At 35.6% G+C, this 13,194-nt stretch overlaps 1 protein-coding gene across 1 annotated transcript; it reads right to left on the bottom strand.

The window, feature by feature from the left end:
* Positions 1-1,228: 1,228 nt before the first annotated feature.
* LOC136823531 (solute carrier family 22 member 15-like) lies at positions 1,229-12,759 on the bottom strand. Its single transcript, XM_067079718.1, has 8 exons — positions 12,709-12,759; positions 10,283-10,513; positions 8,776-8,960; positions 7,982-8,200; positions 7,294-7,428; positions 3,007-3,195; positions 1,905-1,977; positions 1,229-1,376 (listed from the first exon to the last, which is right to left on the bottom strand). Exons 1-8 carry the CDS (start codon positions 12,757-12,759, stop codon positions 1,230-1,232), a joined length of 1,230 nt encoding a protein of 409 aa, XP_066935819.1. The 3' UTR covers position 1,229.
* Positions 12,760-13,194: the final 435 nt, after the last annotated feature.

The following is a 13,194-nucleotide window of genomic DNA, read 5'->3' on the forward strand; positions in this document are numbered from 1 at the left end:
ATTTCAAAGATTGTAGGTATGTAAGTTATACGGAAATCTAGAACAGATAACCCCCAGATAAGTGCTAAATCGGAGGAAGAAAGTTTAATTCAGTTAATCTCAAAAATCATCTACACATTTTTTTATAATTGACGTTAAATGAATTTGGCTTTGACGTTGTGATTTGTATGCTTTGCATGTGAGCCGCAGATGTAACACAATGAACCAGCCTCTCAGCAGCTGTTTTGATCGCCAGATTCCAAGACAAAAGGCAGAAGACGATTCACGACGCTGAAATCAATCACAATGGAGGATCTGCAGGATTGATGATAAATGAACTTACCGTTTTGATGAATTGCTGTTTGCATCAGAATTGCTTTTTTCTTGGTCAAATCGTTCCTTGGTGAAATGATTCTCAATGGGTTATGATACATCCTTTCTAGCTTTGATCACAACCAATTGATCACCTTGCCTGGAAAATGTTCCAAAACGATTGCAGCTCATTTATTTTGACAGACTTTTTTACTTTAGTCCATCATACCATGCAGAAAATCCCATTGGTGTTTTGATAGATGTTGCTCATCTTTGACATAACAGACAATATCGAAAATATTCATTAGATGAGAGAGTCAGGAAGAAAAAATCAGACAATCATTTTCACTCTTTTTCAACTTTTTTGACCGTAAAAGCTGGCTCTCAAAATTTTTTCGTCATTTATTTGACATTCATGACAGCCACATAACGTTAGAGGAACGTTGAAATAATGGAAGACTAAGACTGAGATTAATCTTATCGAACATATGGACTTGACTTAAAGTCATTTAATCTTATTCAAATATATTTTCGAAGGATATTGGCTTTTTTGTTTTAGATTTTAGATTTTTGATTTAAGATCTCATCCCAGAATACGTTCTGAAGATGTTTTAAAGTATAATGTAAATTCAGTGGATTTGAAAACAGCGAAAGAGATTCTAAGATTTATTTCTTATCAAAATAATAATTCAAATATAAAATTCAGATATGATTCATATTTTTGTGCGTTTTTCATCCTTTGAAGGACCTCCAAAGCCTCCAATAAGCCTCGACTTCAACAAAAGTCTACGTAAAGTAAAGAAGCTACGTTGCTTCATGCTCTACTGCCAACATAATATTTTCATAGTTTAGAGCCATTATTTGTGAATACTGGTTTGCACAATGACTTCGGACACAAATCTGTCCCACAGACTTTCTCTCTTTAAAAATTTTAGTTTTTAATTTATGTCAGTTTTTTCAATTTCCTCAATAGTGTTTGGTAGAAGTTTCCCAAAGGTTTCAGGAAGAAAGTAAACATCTAGAGCAGCAAGCAAAGCCATAACTCCGATAATGATTGTTGGTAAAATATTGATCGAAACACCACCCTGAAATCAGGAAATACTATCAGAAAAGGTGGAGAAATTATCATGCTACCCTAACCCTGCATGGAAGTGCTTGGAATTCGAACACAGTTCATTGCAGTGCAAGTATGTGATCGAAATCTTCTTCATCAAAACCTTGAGATACAGATGTTACACGTTCGGCCTTAAAGGCAAACACCCCCTTCTAACAGACCCGGTAGGATTTTTTCAGACAGTGGGGATAAAAGTAAAGGACTGAAACTCGATGGAGATTGATATTCCAATAATTTTTATGACCGGGATTTCATTTTTTTTGTTCTCAAGTCAGAAAGTTCAATGACATGGGGATGGGAAATAAAGAATCATATTTTGCAGGATTGGTTTATTTGATCATTTTCAGTGGGGACAAAAATTGGAGGATAATTTTCCAGTGGGAAGTATTCCCAGGGGGCCTGTGAGAAGGGAGTGTGTAGGAGCTGTCCACGAGAAGCTCTAACGGGGTCTAAAGCTTAATGTTATCAAATGTTTTGAAATGATAACATTTAAACTTACCAGTAGGAGTATTTGTGGAGCAATCATGCCACCAACACGTGACCAAAATATACACGTTCCCATCCCTAATGTTCTATAACAAATTTAAGAAGTTCAAAAAATTCAACTCGAGAAAGTTAACTTTCTGAGTACGTATCTTTAACTTGGAAATGTTAAAGGTATCAAACATGATAACTTTAGAATGATTTGTCCGACCCCCGGGGAGAGGTGCAAGGTTTGAAAGTGTTGACAAAAATTAGGGTCTCAATTTGAACGTTTGCAGGGTAGAGAAAACTTTGCTAAGAACTTTCCTCGGTTTGGAGCAAAAAATCGTTCATCAATAGTTAGATATTCGAAATATTTTCCCAAAACCTTTTTTTGTTCTTAGATTTTACACCTTAACAGTTCTCTGACTCTCCTTCTTATCATTACAGTGAAATTTGGGAAGCCTGACAGTTTTACCCTTTAAGGGCCGCACCTAAAGTAGGAGGTTCTAGGACTGTGAAAATACCCTGAGTATCAGAGGTTAAGTTTTCAAAGAAAATAGTAACCTCTGAAGACAAATAATAGAAATTTTATCGCGCATGTGCCAATCTAATCACTGTACAAAAAATCTAAGATGAAGAGCAAATATTACCATATTAATGTCTAGCAGACTGTATCAGTATGCAGTTTACTATTTACGAATTCCCCAGAAACCTCCAAGTGTAGTTGAAATGAGTTTATTTCGAAAAAAATCTTTTACATGATCCCCAAATGTTATACAGTAATTACTAAACTTTTAATTATGGAAATGTCACTTTAATTGAATCGAAATAACAGACAGACTTTATGTTATGATTCTCTATCACTGACTCTTTTTACAAAGCATTGATGACTTTTTGTAAGTTGTGTTTTCAACGACGGGAATAAAAATATCGACTATGACGCTCATCCAAGATCTTGGATGGTCGTCATGGTGACTTTTGTCTTCGCTGATTGCGCGATGAATAGAATCTCGATTCGTCGGCACAGCGTAAATATATGATTTTGAGCTGTGCTTTTCACGGTACTGTGAAAAAGCTAAGGACGTTTTCAAATTTCAAATGGTTTGTTCCGATCAGTAAAGGTTTTCAATAAATACCTGACAACAGTTGGGAATAATTCAACAGTATACAAGTCGATGGTTACAAATGCAGCTGAGATTCCAAACTTGCCAATCAACGCTAAGATTAATGCTGAATTGGTGCTCTCATTTTTCAAAGATCCAGCAATTATACAAGCAACTCCAGTCAATGAGTAGAAAAACATCAATGATTTTCTTCGGCTAAAACTATATCAAGAAAAATATTGCTCGTCAGAGGTTGATATGTCCTTTGAAAATTCAACCTCTAATAATCAGGGTAGCCATCCACCCAATTAAATTCTCGCCAAAATTCCCTCCTTACCTTAAGTAATCACAGTTACCAACAAAATATATATAGCGTTCAGGAAAGAAGCATAGGCGTAGCGAGATACCCTGCAAAATTTATGAGGGAGTGCAGACGTTTATGACATATTCATGATCTTTTGATAAAACAAAGACAATAATTACAGTGTCGTAGAAAGCGCTTTCGTCCATAAATTTTGCAGGGTATCTCGCTACGCCTATGAATGAGAAGTTTGTGAAAAATAAAGCAAAAAGTGGTGCATCGTTTCTTTTTCTAAAAGAATCATCCTTTTCGCTGCTGCTCGCAATATTCAAACAAGAGCCGCAAAGATGCGGATAAATATTTCCTTTACAAATGTTAAAATGATAATTGATGTCCTCAAAAGATTTCAAAGTGCTTTAAATCTCAGATAACATCAAGCAACACAAGTCCCTAAGAATTTCAAAATTCCATTTATGTTATTGCAAGTATTTACAGGATTATTCATAAGATGACTGTAGGTTCAAAGCTACGGATCACGGAATATATCCAAGCTGAAGCCGACTGAGAACAACAATGCAGTAATCAAATTGGCTTGAACTTTAATTTTCGTTAGGTGGACTTTAAATGGATTTTAGTATTATACTAGCGGTCACCTGGCGTCGCACCGAGTAGATTGTTGTTGAACACATCAAAAGACCTGATTATATAATTTTTATTTTAAGCGCTGATTTCCAGAAATATTATATAGCCAAAAAGGGCAAATATTTAAAATGAAAGAATGACAAAAAGGAGAATATTTCACAGTAAGAAAACCAAAGAAAATTTTATATATTTTCAAAATGAGATGAAATATTTTGCATTATACTTTCATATATAAGATATTGTAAAAAATGTAAAAATTTAAAGTAACTTTTGGAGTTTTTTGAAATAATGTACGTGCTAAAAAGTAAAAATCTTTCAAAACAGGGAAACAATTTCATATCTTCCGACAGAATGCAAAAAAAAAAAAATCTCTTTTTTATATACTGAGAAACATTTCATAATCGGAAAGAATGTCGATAGGAAAAAATTCCCCTAACAGAAGCCATTTTATGATTTCCAAAAGCATGCTGCAAGAGCAAAAAATGTCACATACTTGGAAACAATCAAAATCTCCAAAAAAATGTCAGAAAATAAAATAAATTGTCATGCCAGGAAATCACTTGAGTTTTCTTCATTTTTTAAATGCATGTGGAAGAAAATGTCAAGTTCACGACAAAAGTTTTCCACGTTTTGAATGCACGTGTAAGAAAATCTCCAAATTTATCACAATAGTTTCCACGTTTTAAATGTACATACCGTCAACTGCTTTAACTTGGGACAATTGGTCGAAACATGGGACTGTTTGATATCTGGTCTGTATTTTCACTAACTTGTTAAATCTCTTTGACAACAAATTTGTTTTGATAACTCCACCGAGTTTATCAATCATACTTCCTTTCATAACATGTCACGATAACTTTCGCTGATATAGTGCCGATCGGAGAATTAGAGAACGCCCGCTGCCTAACCGCCTATCGCCTGATGGGATTAACAAATTAATGCGTGTGTAGCTTGCCGCGCGAGTGACGTCAAACGCTCCATCGTTTTGCCATTTTTTTAATACGCCGTTCATTAACTCAAATCAAATGACTTTGGAGGTTCGGTGAAATGGTGGCCAAATTGCTGTCCCATGTTTTGTCAGATATTCCCAAGTTAGAGCAGTTGACGGTAAATCTCCAAATTCACGACAAAAGTTTCCACGTTTAAAACACACGTTGCAAAAGATCTCTAAATTCACAACTAAAGTTTTCCACGTTTTAAAATGCACACAGGGAAGAAAATCTCCAAGTTCAAGAAAAATTTTAATTGTACAAGTGAGGTGATTTCAAATTACTTACATCCATATTCAATGCAATAAACCTTTTAAGAAGTATAACATAACATTCTTCATATTGGGGTCGTGGTGTTCCGGATCCGGTTATCAGCTTTAAAATTTGAAATTTATAACTGCAACAAGTTTTCACTAACTGTCACTAACCCCAGCAGTTAATTCATTGTTTTAGATAAAAAAACCAAGGGAAATTCAATCATTAACCAGTCAATTTTGCTCCATGTTTAAATTTTTAGCTAAAATCAGTTCATCAACCATTCCCATTGTTGCATTGTTGGCATTGCATTCGTTGGGTGCAAACTTTTTTCATATTGCAAGTATGTAATTTTTCAGGTATAACATGGTCAGATTTATTCCACGTCACTTGCCTTCGTACGATTTATGCCCAGGGGGTACTAGGTTTGCGAGGTGACGGGTATGTCCGAGCCGAAAATCGAAAATCGACCCTTTGAGAGACAAAATTTTGGTGATTTTGGGACCCTTTGAGAGACTTTTTCCTAAATTTTGGTCCATTTTTTCCAAATTTTGGTTTGATTTTGAGGAGTGAGAAAAGGTACCCTTATGGCTCGCACATACCCGGCACCCATTTTGCCTAAGTACGCCCCCCCCCCGGATGTATGTAAATATACAAACAAAATTGAAGTTAGTTTGTTGTGAAAGTTGATAAAATGTCCTGTTTTTCCAAGACCAAGAGATTGTATCATCCCTCATTCCAAACCAACAGAATGTAAACGAAACATCAAATCCAGAAAGGAATATTAAGAAAAGTTCACTATCGACCATTCCTTGTGACAATCGTACATGATCCAATTCAACTCATAAAGCATAAAAACCAAAGCAAGCAGTATGGTCCGATCAACAATACGCTTCTGAAACGGCCGACGTTATGCCCGATTGCGACAAGGAGAATAGAGCGCCGTACGGATATTCACCACAGACGTTTCTCGAAGAAATGACGTCTTCCGCCTCGGAAAAAGAATATCCTACTGTTATTACCGCCGGAGCTTGATTTAAAAAGAGACTCATGTGCAAACTCACGAAATTGACCAAAACCGAGCGTTAGACTTAGAGGAGAAGAAGAAGAAGAAAAATTACCGTTTTAACATATATTTCCTATATAGATAGGAAATATTTAATAATATTCTTTGGAGAGTAAAGAACATTCATTAAAAGTTTCATAATTTGTATTTGCTACACTCAACTAACCCTCTATATTTATTCGTATTGTTTAAATCAACTCCCAGAGAGGTTTGAGTTATTCAAAATTTTCGGAGGAAAGAAGGTTTTCAGCTATGGGAAAACATCGCTAGTTACTGAATAACTAGATAGCAAATTGGTCCGTAATTCGCAGTAAACTCAATTTTATGAGAAAAGAAAATCTCTCTCTGATAATTATTTAAAATATTTTCTATTTTGTTTACTGGCCATCCCCTCCCACCCAAAGTTCGAATTTTCCCAAACCGAAAGCCGAGCTCTTCTTTCTTTTCGAACACCTTTTCAAGCGTTCGCTCAGCATAAGTTATTGCGCACCTTGTCTCTTACTTATAGTTTACACCATCAATTTAATTGTGGTTAAAGAAGTTTACGCGTGCGCTTTGAAAAAAATTCAAAAAATTTGACGTCAAATAATTTTTTTGTTGAAAATCAATCAAATTTGTTTGTGGTTAAGAATATTTTCATTTGCACATGCGTATTGACTTGCACTTGAAAATGTTTAACGCTAGATGGTAATTTGATGTTAAAATCAAAGAATTTCGCATATAGAAAATAATTAACAGCTTGAATATCCAGGCTAAACTTAAAAATGACAGAATCCTCTAGGAGTAAGAACTCTTCAGAAAAAGTTTCAGAAAAAGGTAGAACTCTATGAGTATGAGTTCTATTTTCAAAAAAATATACATCTCTTAATAGCAAGGTATGATGTAGGTATTTGCTAAAAAATTCAAGAGAATGATTTTAGCCTTGGTTAGTTTATCTTGCGGAACCATAACACTGACTCTGGCAAAACCATAGTATAATGAAGGTTATAATGTAGGTATTGGCTAAAAATAAGCAATTTTTACTGGTAGTCAGAAAATAGTAAATTCTATGGATTTAACAATCTTACTATTTCAACGTCACAATGCTCAAAGCAAAAGCTGGAAGCTCTGTCAACGAACTAACGAACCAGTTGAAAAATCGATTCGTGGTAACAGGACTAACTGCCAATGCAAGAGCATAGTATCCAATAGATGCTGTTATCCTGAAACGAAAGGGGAAATTTTTGTTATATAGTCAATCTTTACAATTTGCAATTTACGATCTTTACAACAAACTATCTTAGAACCACAACACATACACAACCCGACACTTAATGCAGTTGACCGTTAAACGTTTTGTGTATCTAGATTATTAGTGGTACATATATTAAATCTCTGAGCATATTTAGAAGGTAGACTGCCCTAACTCGAACCCAGTCCCTTATTAGTTTACTTTTGTTTATTCTAATAACGCTTTCGTGAAAGGTATTGTATTGTCAATCAATAAAATCAAAAAGTGAGCGTGGTGATTGGCTAAAGCGAAATAATCACACCAAAAAACGTCATCATCAATCATAAGCATGAAAATTAGAAGCCAGCCGCTTTCTATTCCATTTTAGGCAAAAAATAGTTTGGCTGAAAAGCCAGGTCGGACTGTCACATTCGCCACATTTCGGACTGTAGCATCCCTAAGCAGACCATGTTAAGAGATTATGCACAATTTGGCTTTTTTTGGGACTTGAAACCATTAAAAACTTAAAACTTCCCAATGCTCACCAAATATAGCACAACAATAAAGTGCGTGCTCTGATGTTCGGAGCTTTCACTAAATGATGAAACGAATATTGGATTGATTCATTCACTTTCGGTTTGGTCAAATCTAAATCTTCGTCTGTTATTGATTGCTGGTTGCATTTGGAAAGCTTTACAAAGATGGTTTTAGCCTCGGTTAGTTTATTTTTGCTGATCAACCATAACACTGACTCTGGCAAGACCCTAGTATAATAAAGATCAAAGATGAGTTGGGATTTTCTCCTTAATGAACGGTGTGTTAGAGGTGTGATTTAGAGAGATTAACATTAGCCTATCACAGTCTTCAAACCCACTACTCCGCTCCCGCTTCCCAGGAAACAGGGATCTTTTGAAGGACTGAAAACCCATTTCATAAGATACGAGTGTTGGTGTGTTGGTGTGTTGGTGTTCGTTTTAACATTAAAAAGTATCATAAAGCCTTAAGGCTTGGGGACACGAAAAGTCGCGTTGGTGCAATGCAACATGCTCCATACCACCAACCTGAAACGCTTTCTCGTGTCTCCAACCCATTTTTTTTAAATAACATTTGTGCTTCTCTCACTTTTGTCAATGGAGCACAATTGTCCCTGGGACAAAATCAGCATGCCTTTTGGGTATTTCCCTCACTTTCGCAGTCCCATGAAACAAAGAAAGAAACCATGGGACACGCACTATTTTTCTTATGTTGGTTTGTTGGTGGGATAGAGCATTTTGCATTGCACCAACGCGAATAAAACTTCTCCAATAAAACATCCCCAAGCTTTTATCATATATAAGTAAGGGTGATCAAACTTGGCAAACACAAGGCCAGTTGGATATTTCTCCAGTCTTGAATAAGCCACGATAAAGTTGCCAACCATAACGTACCGACAGCCCAGAAAATACCGTTTATATCACCAACTATTGGTCTGTAGCGTAAGGAAGTCAATTCGTTCAGTAAAGCGTATAAGCATGTCTGAACTCCCTGAATTATATACTTTAAGGGCAGAAACTTTCGCGGGCAGAAACTCTCGTGTGTTTTGCGTTTTTGGCATTTTTTTGCGAAAGTTTCTGCCAGGTAAGAAATTAAAGAAGAAATTCGCGAAAAATGAAATTTCCCTAAAAATCGCAAAAGTTTTTCCAAGTTTTAAAAACCGAAAAGAGTTGATATTATCGATATTATCGCAGTGACTAGGATTCAGAATGGGAGGAATAAGTGCAAATAGTTAATTTTTCATCTATTAGCATATCACTCTTTTGATTGAAGAAAAAAATGAGATATGAAATAATTTTTCATTCACTTTCCCTAGCCATTCGCGAAAGTTATTGCTACAAAAATTGAACATTCAAAAAAAAACCGCGAATGTTTCTTCCGCAAATTTTCTTCAAAAAGTAAAAATCACGAAACTTAAATCCGCAAAATTTCGCGACTTTTCGGTCTCGCGAAACTTTCTGCCCGCGAAAGTTTCTGCCCTTAAAGTAAATACTCTTGTCTCCCGAATAGACGGGGGGGGGGGGGGGTCCGAATAAGCAGGGGGGTAGGAAATTTTTTAAATTCTAATAAGCGGGGGGGGGGATGGAATAAGAGAGGGGGGATAATTTGAAGACAAAATGTTTTCTAACTGGTATCAATTTCAACAACAAAAAAGAAACTTTAACAAATGAGCACGTAAAATAAGAACCAATACTAACAAAAAGTAAAATTTTAACAAGTTTAAGGTCTATCTACACTGTAATAAAATATTGAATTATTCGAATTTAATTAGCGGGGAGGGTCTTAATAAGAGCGGGGGGATGGATTTTTTTGTCTCTTAACAATTAGCAGAGGGGGGACGTCTATTCGGGAGACAAGAGTAGAACTTGAGAATACAAACTCTACTAATACAAAGAAGTTAATACCTTTTACACGCCAGACTAGCTTTTCAAAACCCCTATTTCTATGACCTTCTGAAAAGATCCCGAAGTATATAAATTTTAATATCAGAAAAATTATATTAGACTCGTATTTACACTAGTAAAACAATTTGAATTCTTAGCTAACCCAACTCCACTTTCTGAGATTATTTTCCAGCTCTAAATTTCGGAATTTTATACTGCTGACAACAAAGGATTGTCACAGTCTTGATTCCTCTTAAAAAACCGACGTTAATTCGTTAAATAGTTCGTCGGAAAATAACTATTCATCGGTGATAAAAAAGTGATGCATTTTTTGGCGAAAGACGAATTTTTCGCCAATGAATTCTTTTCACCAACGAATTTTCGACCGATAAGGTATATTTGTTCTTCTATTAAAAGAGTTTCGTTTACCTGAACAAAAGCACCGACAAAAAATCGGAGCAATGTAAAAGCTTCAAATGATTGTGAGAAATAAACACCAACAGCCAATGCGATATGTGAATACAAACATATCAATGTAATTGGTTTCCGTCCGAATTTATCACCAAGCTGTCCGAAAACTGCACCACCGATCATCACACCAGTGAAGTAAATGGTTGTGGCAAGGGAAACCAAATATTTGTTTTGTTCGGCCAAGGACCACTACAAAATAAAGCGGAAAATGGGGGGTTTGGAATCAAAACTCATCTTAATTCTGTAAATAATTTGACATGAGATCCTAAAGAGTCCAGGGAAGTAAGAATTATGGAGGTGCGCCTCATTTTAGCAACAGGGTACCAATAATAGCGATCGAAGAAGCCCTTTGGTTTCCTTTGGCGCCCCTCCAATAAAAAGATAATCGCTGGAGAGGCAGTTGCCACCTCAGTCATAAAATGCAATATTGAAAAAACATGATTTGAAAATACATATGCTACCTCGCTGACAATAGTAGATTCCATGTCATTTAATTCGAAATGCCAAGGTCCAGTTATGCAATTTGTCGAATGATTCTGTTCTGAAACCTTTGTCGCAAGAGTGTTGGCTGATGTTTGATTTGTCATTGGTGATGAGATGCAACTTGAAATAATAAGAAATAATTTGGTCGTTCGAAACATTTGGCATTTTAATTTTTCAATATTGAGTAAAAACTTTCTATACTATATCTTTTGTAGTAAAAGTGTGGTCTACCAGTTTAGGAATTCCTACTTTCCAGAAATTGGATCCTTCTCTAAATTATAGGAATTGAAAAATTGTTGGTCATCCCGCTTTGGAAATATTGGAGTAATAAGCGGCAAAAAAATCTACCTATAATGTGGAGTGTAGCCAAAAACAGCCATTGCAACATGATTGAGTGCAGTTGTTGCATTTCCCAGCCATAAGCATATATAAAATAATAGGTGATACATTCTTGGTCGTCCAACTTTCTCCAAGTAAATTGATGGAGAAACATACTGTTGAAATGAAAGAAACTTATCAACCTTGAATTCATAACAAAGTTTTGGTTCCTGTTTACTCTGTCTGAAAAAAATCTTATAAAATCCGTTTTCTTAAAACTGTATAGGAAATCAATTGTCCACGTTTTCAATACACCTTTTCGACCGTAGTCCCGCGGTCAGGCGCGCGCCACTTTATTAATTGATTAACCCCCCCCCCTAAACTCGATTAAATCCTTTTCTTACACCTATTTTTATTGTCTATAAGTGCGAAAAAAGGCTGGGATGGTTTTAGGGTGGTAAAACTGACATTAAAATGCCCACGTGGCAATTGGCGGCTATGGTTAGACTGGAATCGTTTATAATACGTGTAATACTAATAATAATAAAACGGGATTTAGTTTGTATAGACGACTGGAAGAATCCGGTGTTCCAGCCTTATAGATACAGGGGCTAGCTACGCAGAAACTTGCGTAGCGAGAAAACAATTTATCAAGCAATAACAAACTCTCAAAACAAAATCAACTCAAATGAAAAACTTTCAATACACAAATCCACACACATGTTATTCTCAAGAATTATTTTGAGCGGCAAAAAAATATAATTGCAAATATTGACACTTTTCTTTTATTTGGAGTTTGTGCACAAAGGTTTCTAGACGACTAAAATTGTTCCCTTTATTACTTTTTGCTTTATTTCTACTATGTATGAATTAGTCGTCTAGCTTGCTAGACTAGCTATGGTCGAAAAGGTGTATTAGTTATATGGAATATATTTTTTCGCATATTATTTCTTTATTCTTTCACCCTTGATCCAAGGGTGATTAGGCATGGGGACGAGGTTAACATTGTTGCACATTGACTTGTACACGAATCACGAATATCGCAGAAACGCAGAAACTTAAAAATAATAACCATTACATAAAACATACCTCGTCACCTGCTGCTGCATTTTCGTCATCAGGATTTTCAAAAACTGGACGTATGGCGCGCCAAAGCGGAAATAAATAATATCTCTTTAAAACAATACTATCTTCGTTTAAAACATACTATCTTTTTTAAAAAATATTATTTTCGATTAAAACATACTATTTTCGTTCAAAAAATACTATTTTCGTTGAAAAAATACTATTTCCGTTTGAAAAAATACTATTCTCGTTTAAAACATACTATCTTTGTTTAAAAACATACTATCTTTTGTAATGATACTGTCTTTTTTTAAACAATACTATCTATTTTAAAACGATACTATCTTTTTTAAAACATACTATCTTTTCGAAAACAGTCTGGAAACGAGGTTGGCACGTCTAGCCTCGCTCATTTTAAAGTTTGCATGCATGACCCGCGCATGGTGGGACGGCGGGACCATGCTTGCTGGATGGTCCAATAAGATTTCCTTCCATTTGAACCCTATTGTTTTTAATACAAGGACTTGGTCTTCGTTGATATCTTTCAATGGTCTGCCACGAGTAGCCATTTTACTGTCAGTCAGGTCAGATCTTGTAGGGAGCCGGAAGCCATCTTGTTATGTTGGTCCTGCATGTGGGCGGATGAGGCCATATAAAATAAACACGAAAAACCAACGCCCATTACACGCCCCTCAAAATGAAAATTACACAAATTTGAATAATCGAGGCAACCTATATTAAAAAGTGTATTGTTTAAAAGGGGGAAGATAGTATTGTTAAAAAGAAGTATTTATCCGCTTTGGCGCGCCTATGGACGAGCTTTTTCCCATTTACTCTTTTTATCCACTTTTTTGCCACCGCAGGAAGCCTAAAGCTTCCGAGGATGGCATTCATAGCTTCACTCGTGAGGGAAAGTTGGGAAAACATCTCATAATTTTGCGCGCGCGTTTCAGTATTTTAGTTCCGCTTAGCGGAACATTATCAATTAACGGTTATTTGATTTC

The sequence above is a fragment of the Clytia hemisphaerica genome, unplaced genomic scaffold, assembly GCF_902728285.1.
Source record: "Clytia hemisphaerica strain Z4C2 unplaced genomic scaffold, Clytia hemisphaerica genome assembly, whole genome shotgun sequence".
Classification (NCBI taxonomy): domain Eukaryota; kingdom Metazoa; phylum Cnidaria; class Hydrozoa; order Leptothecata; family Clytiidae; genus Clytia; species Clytia hemisphaerica.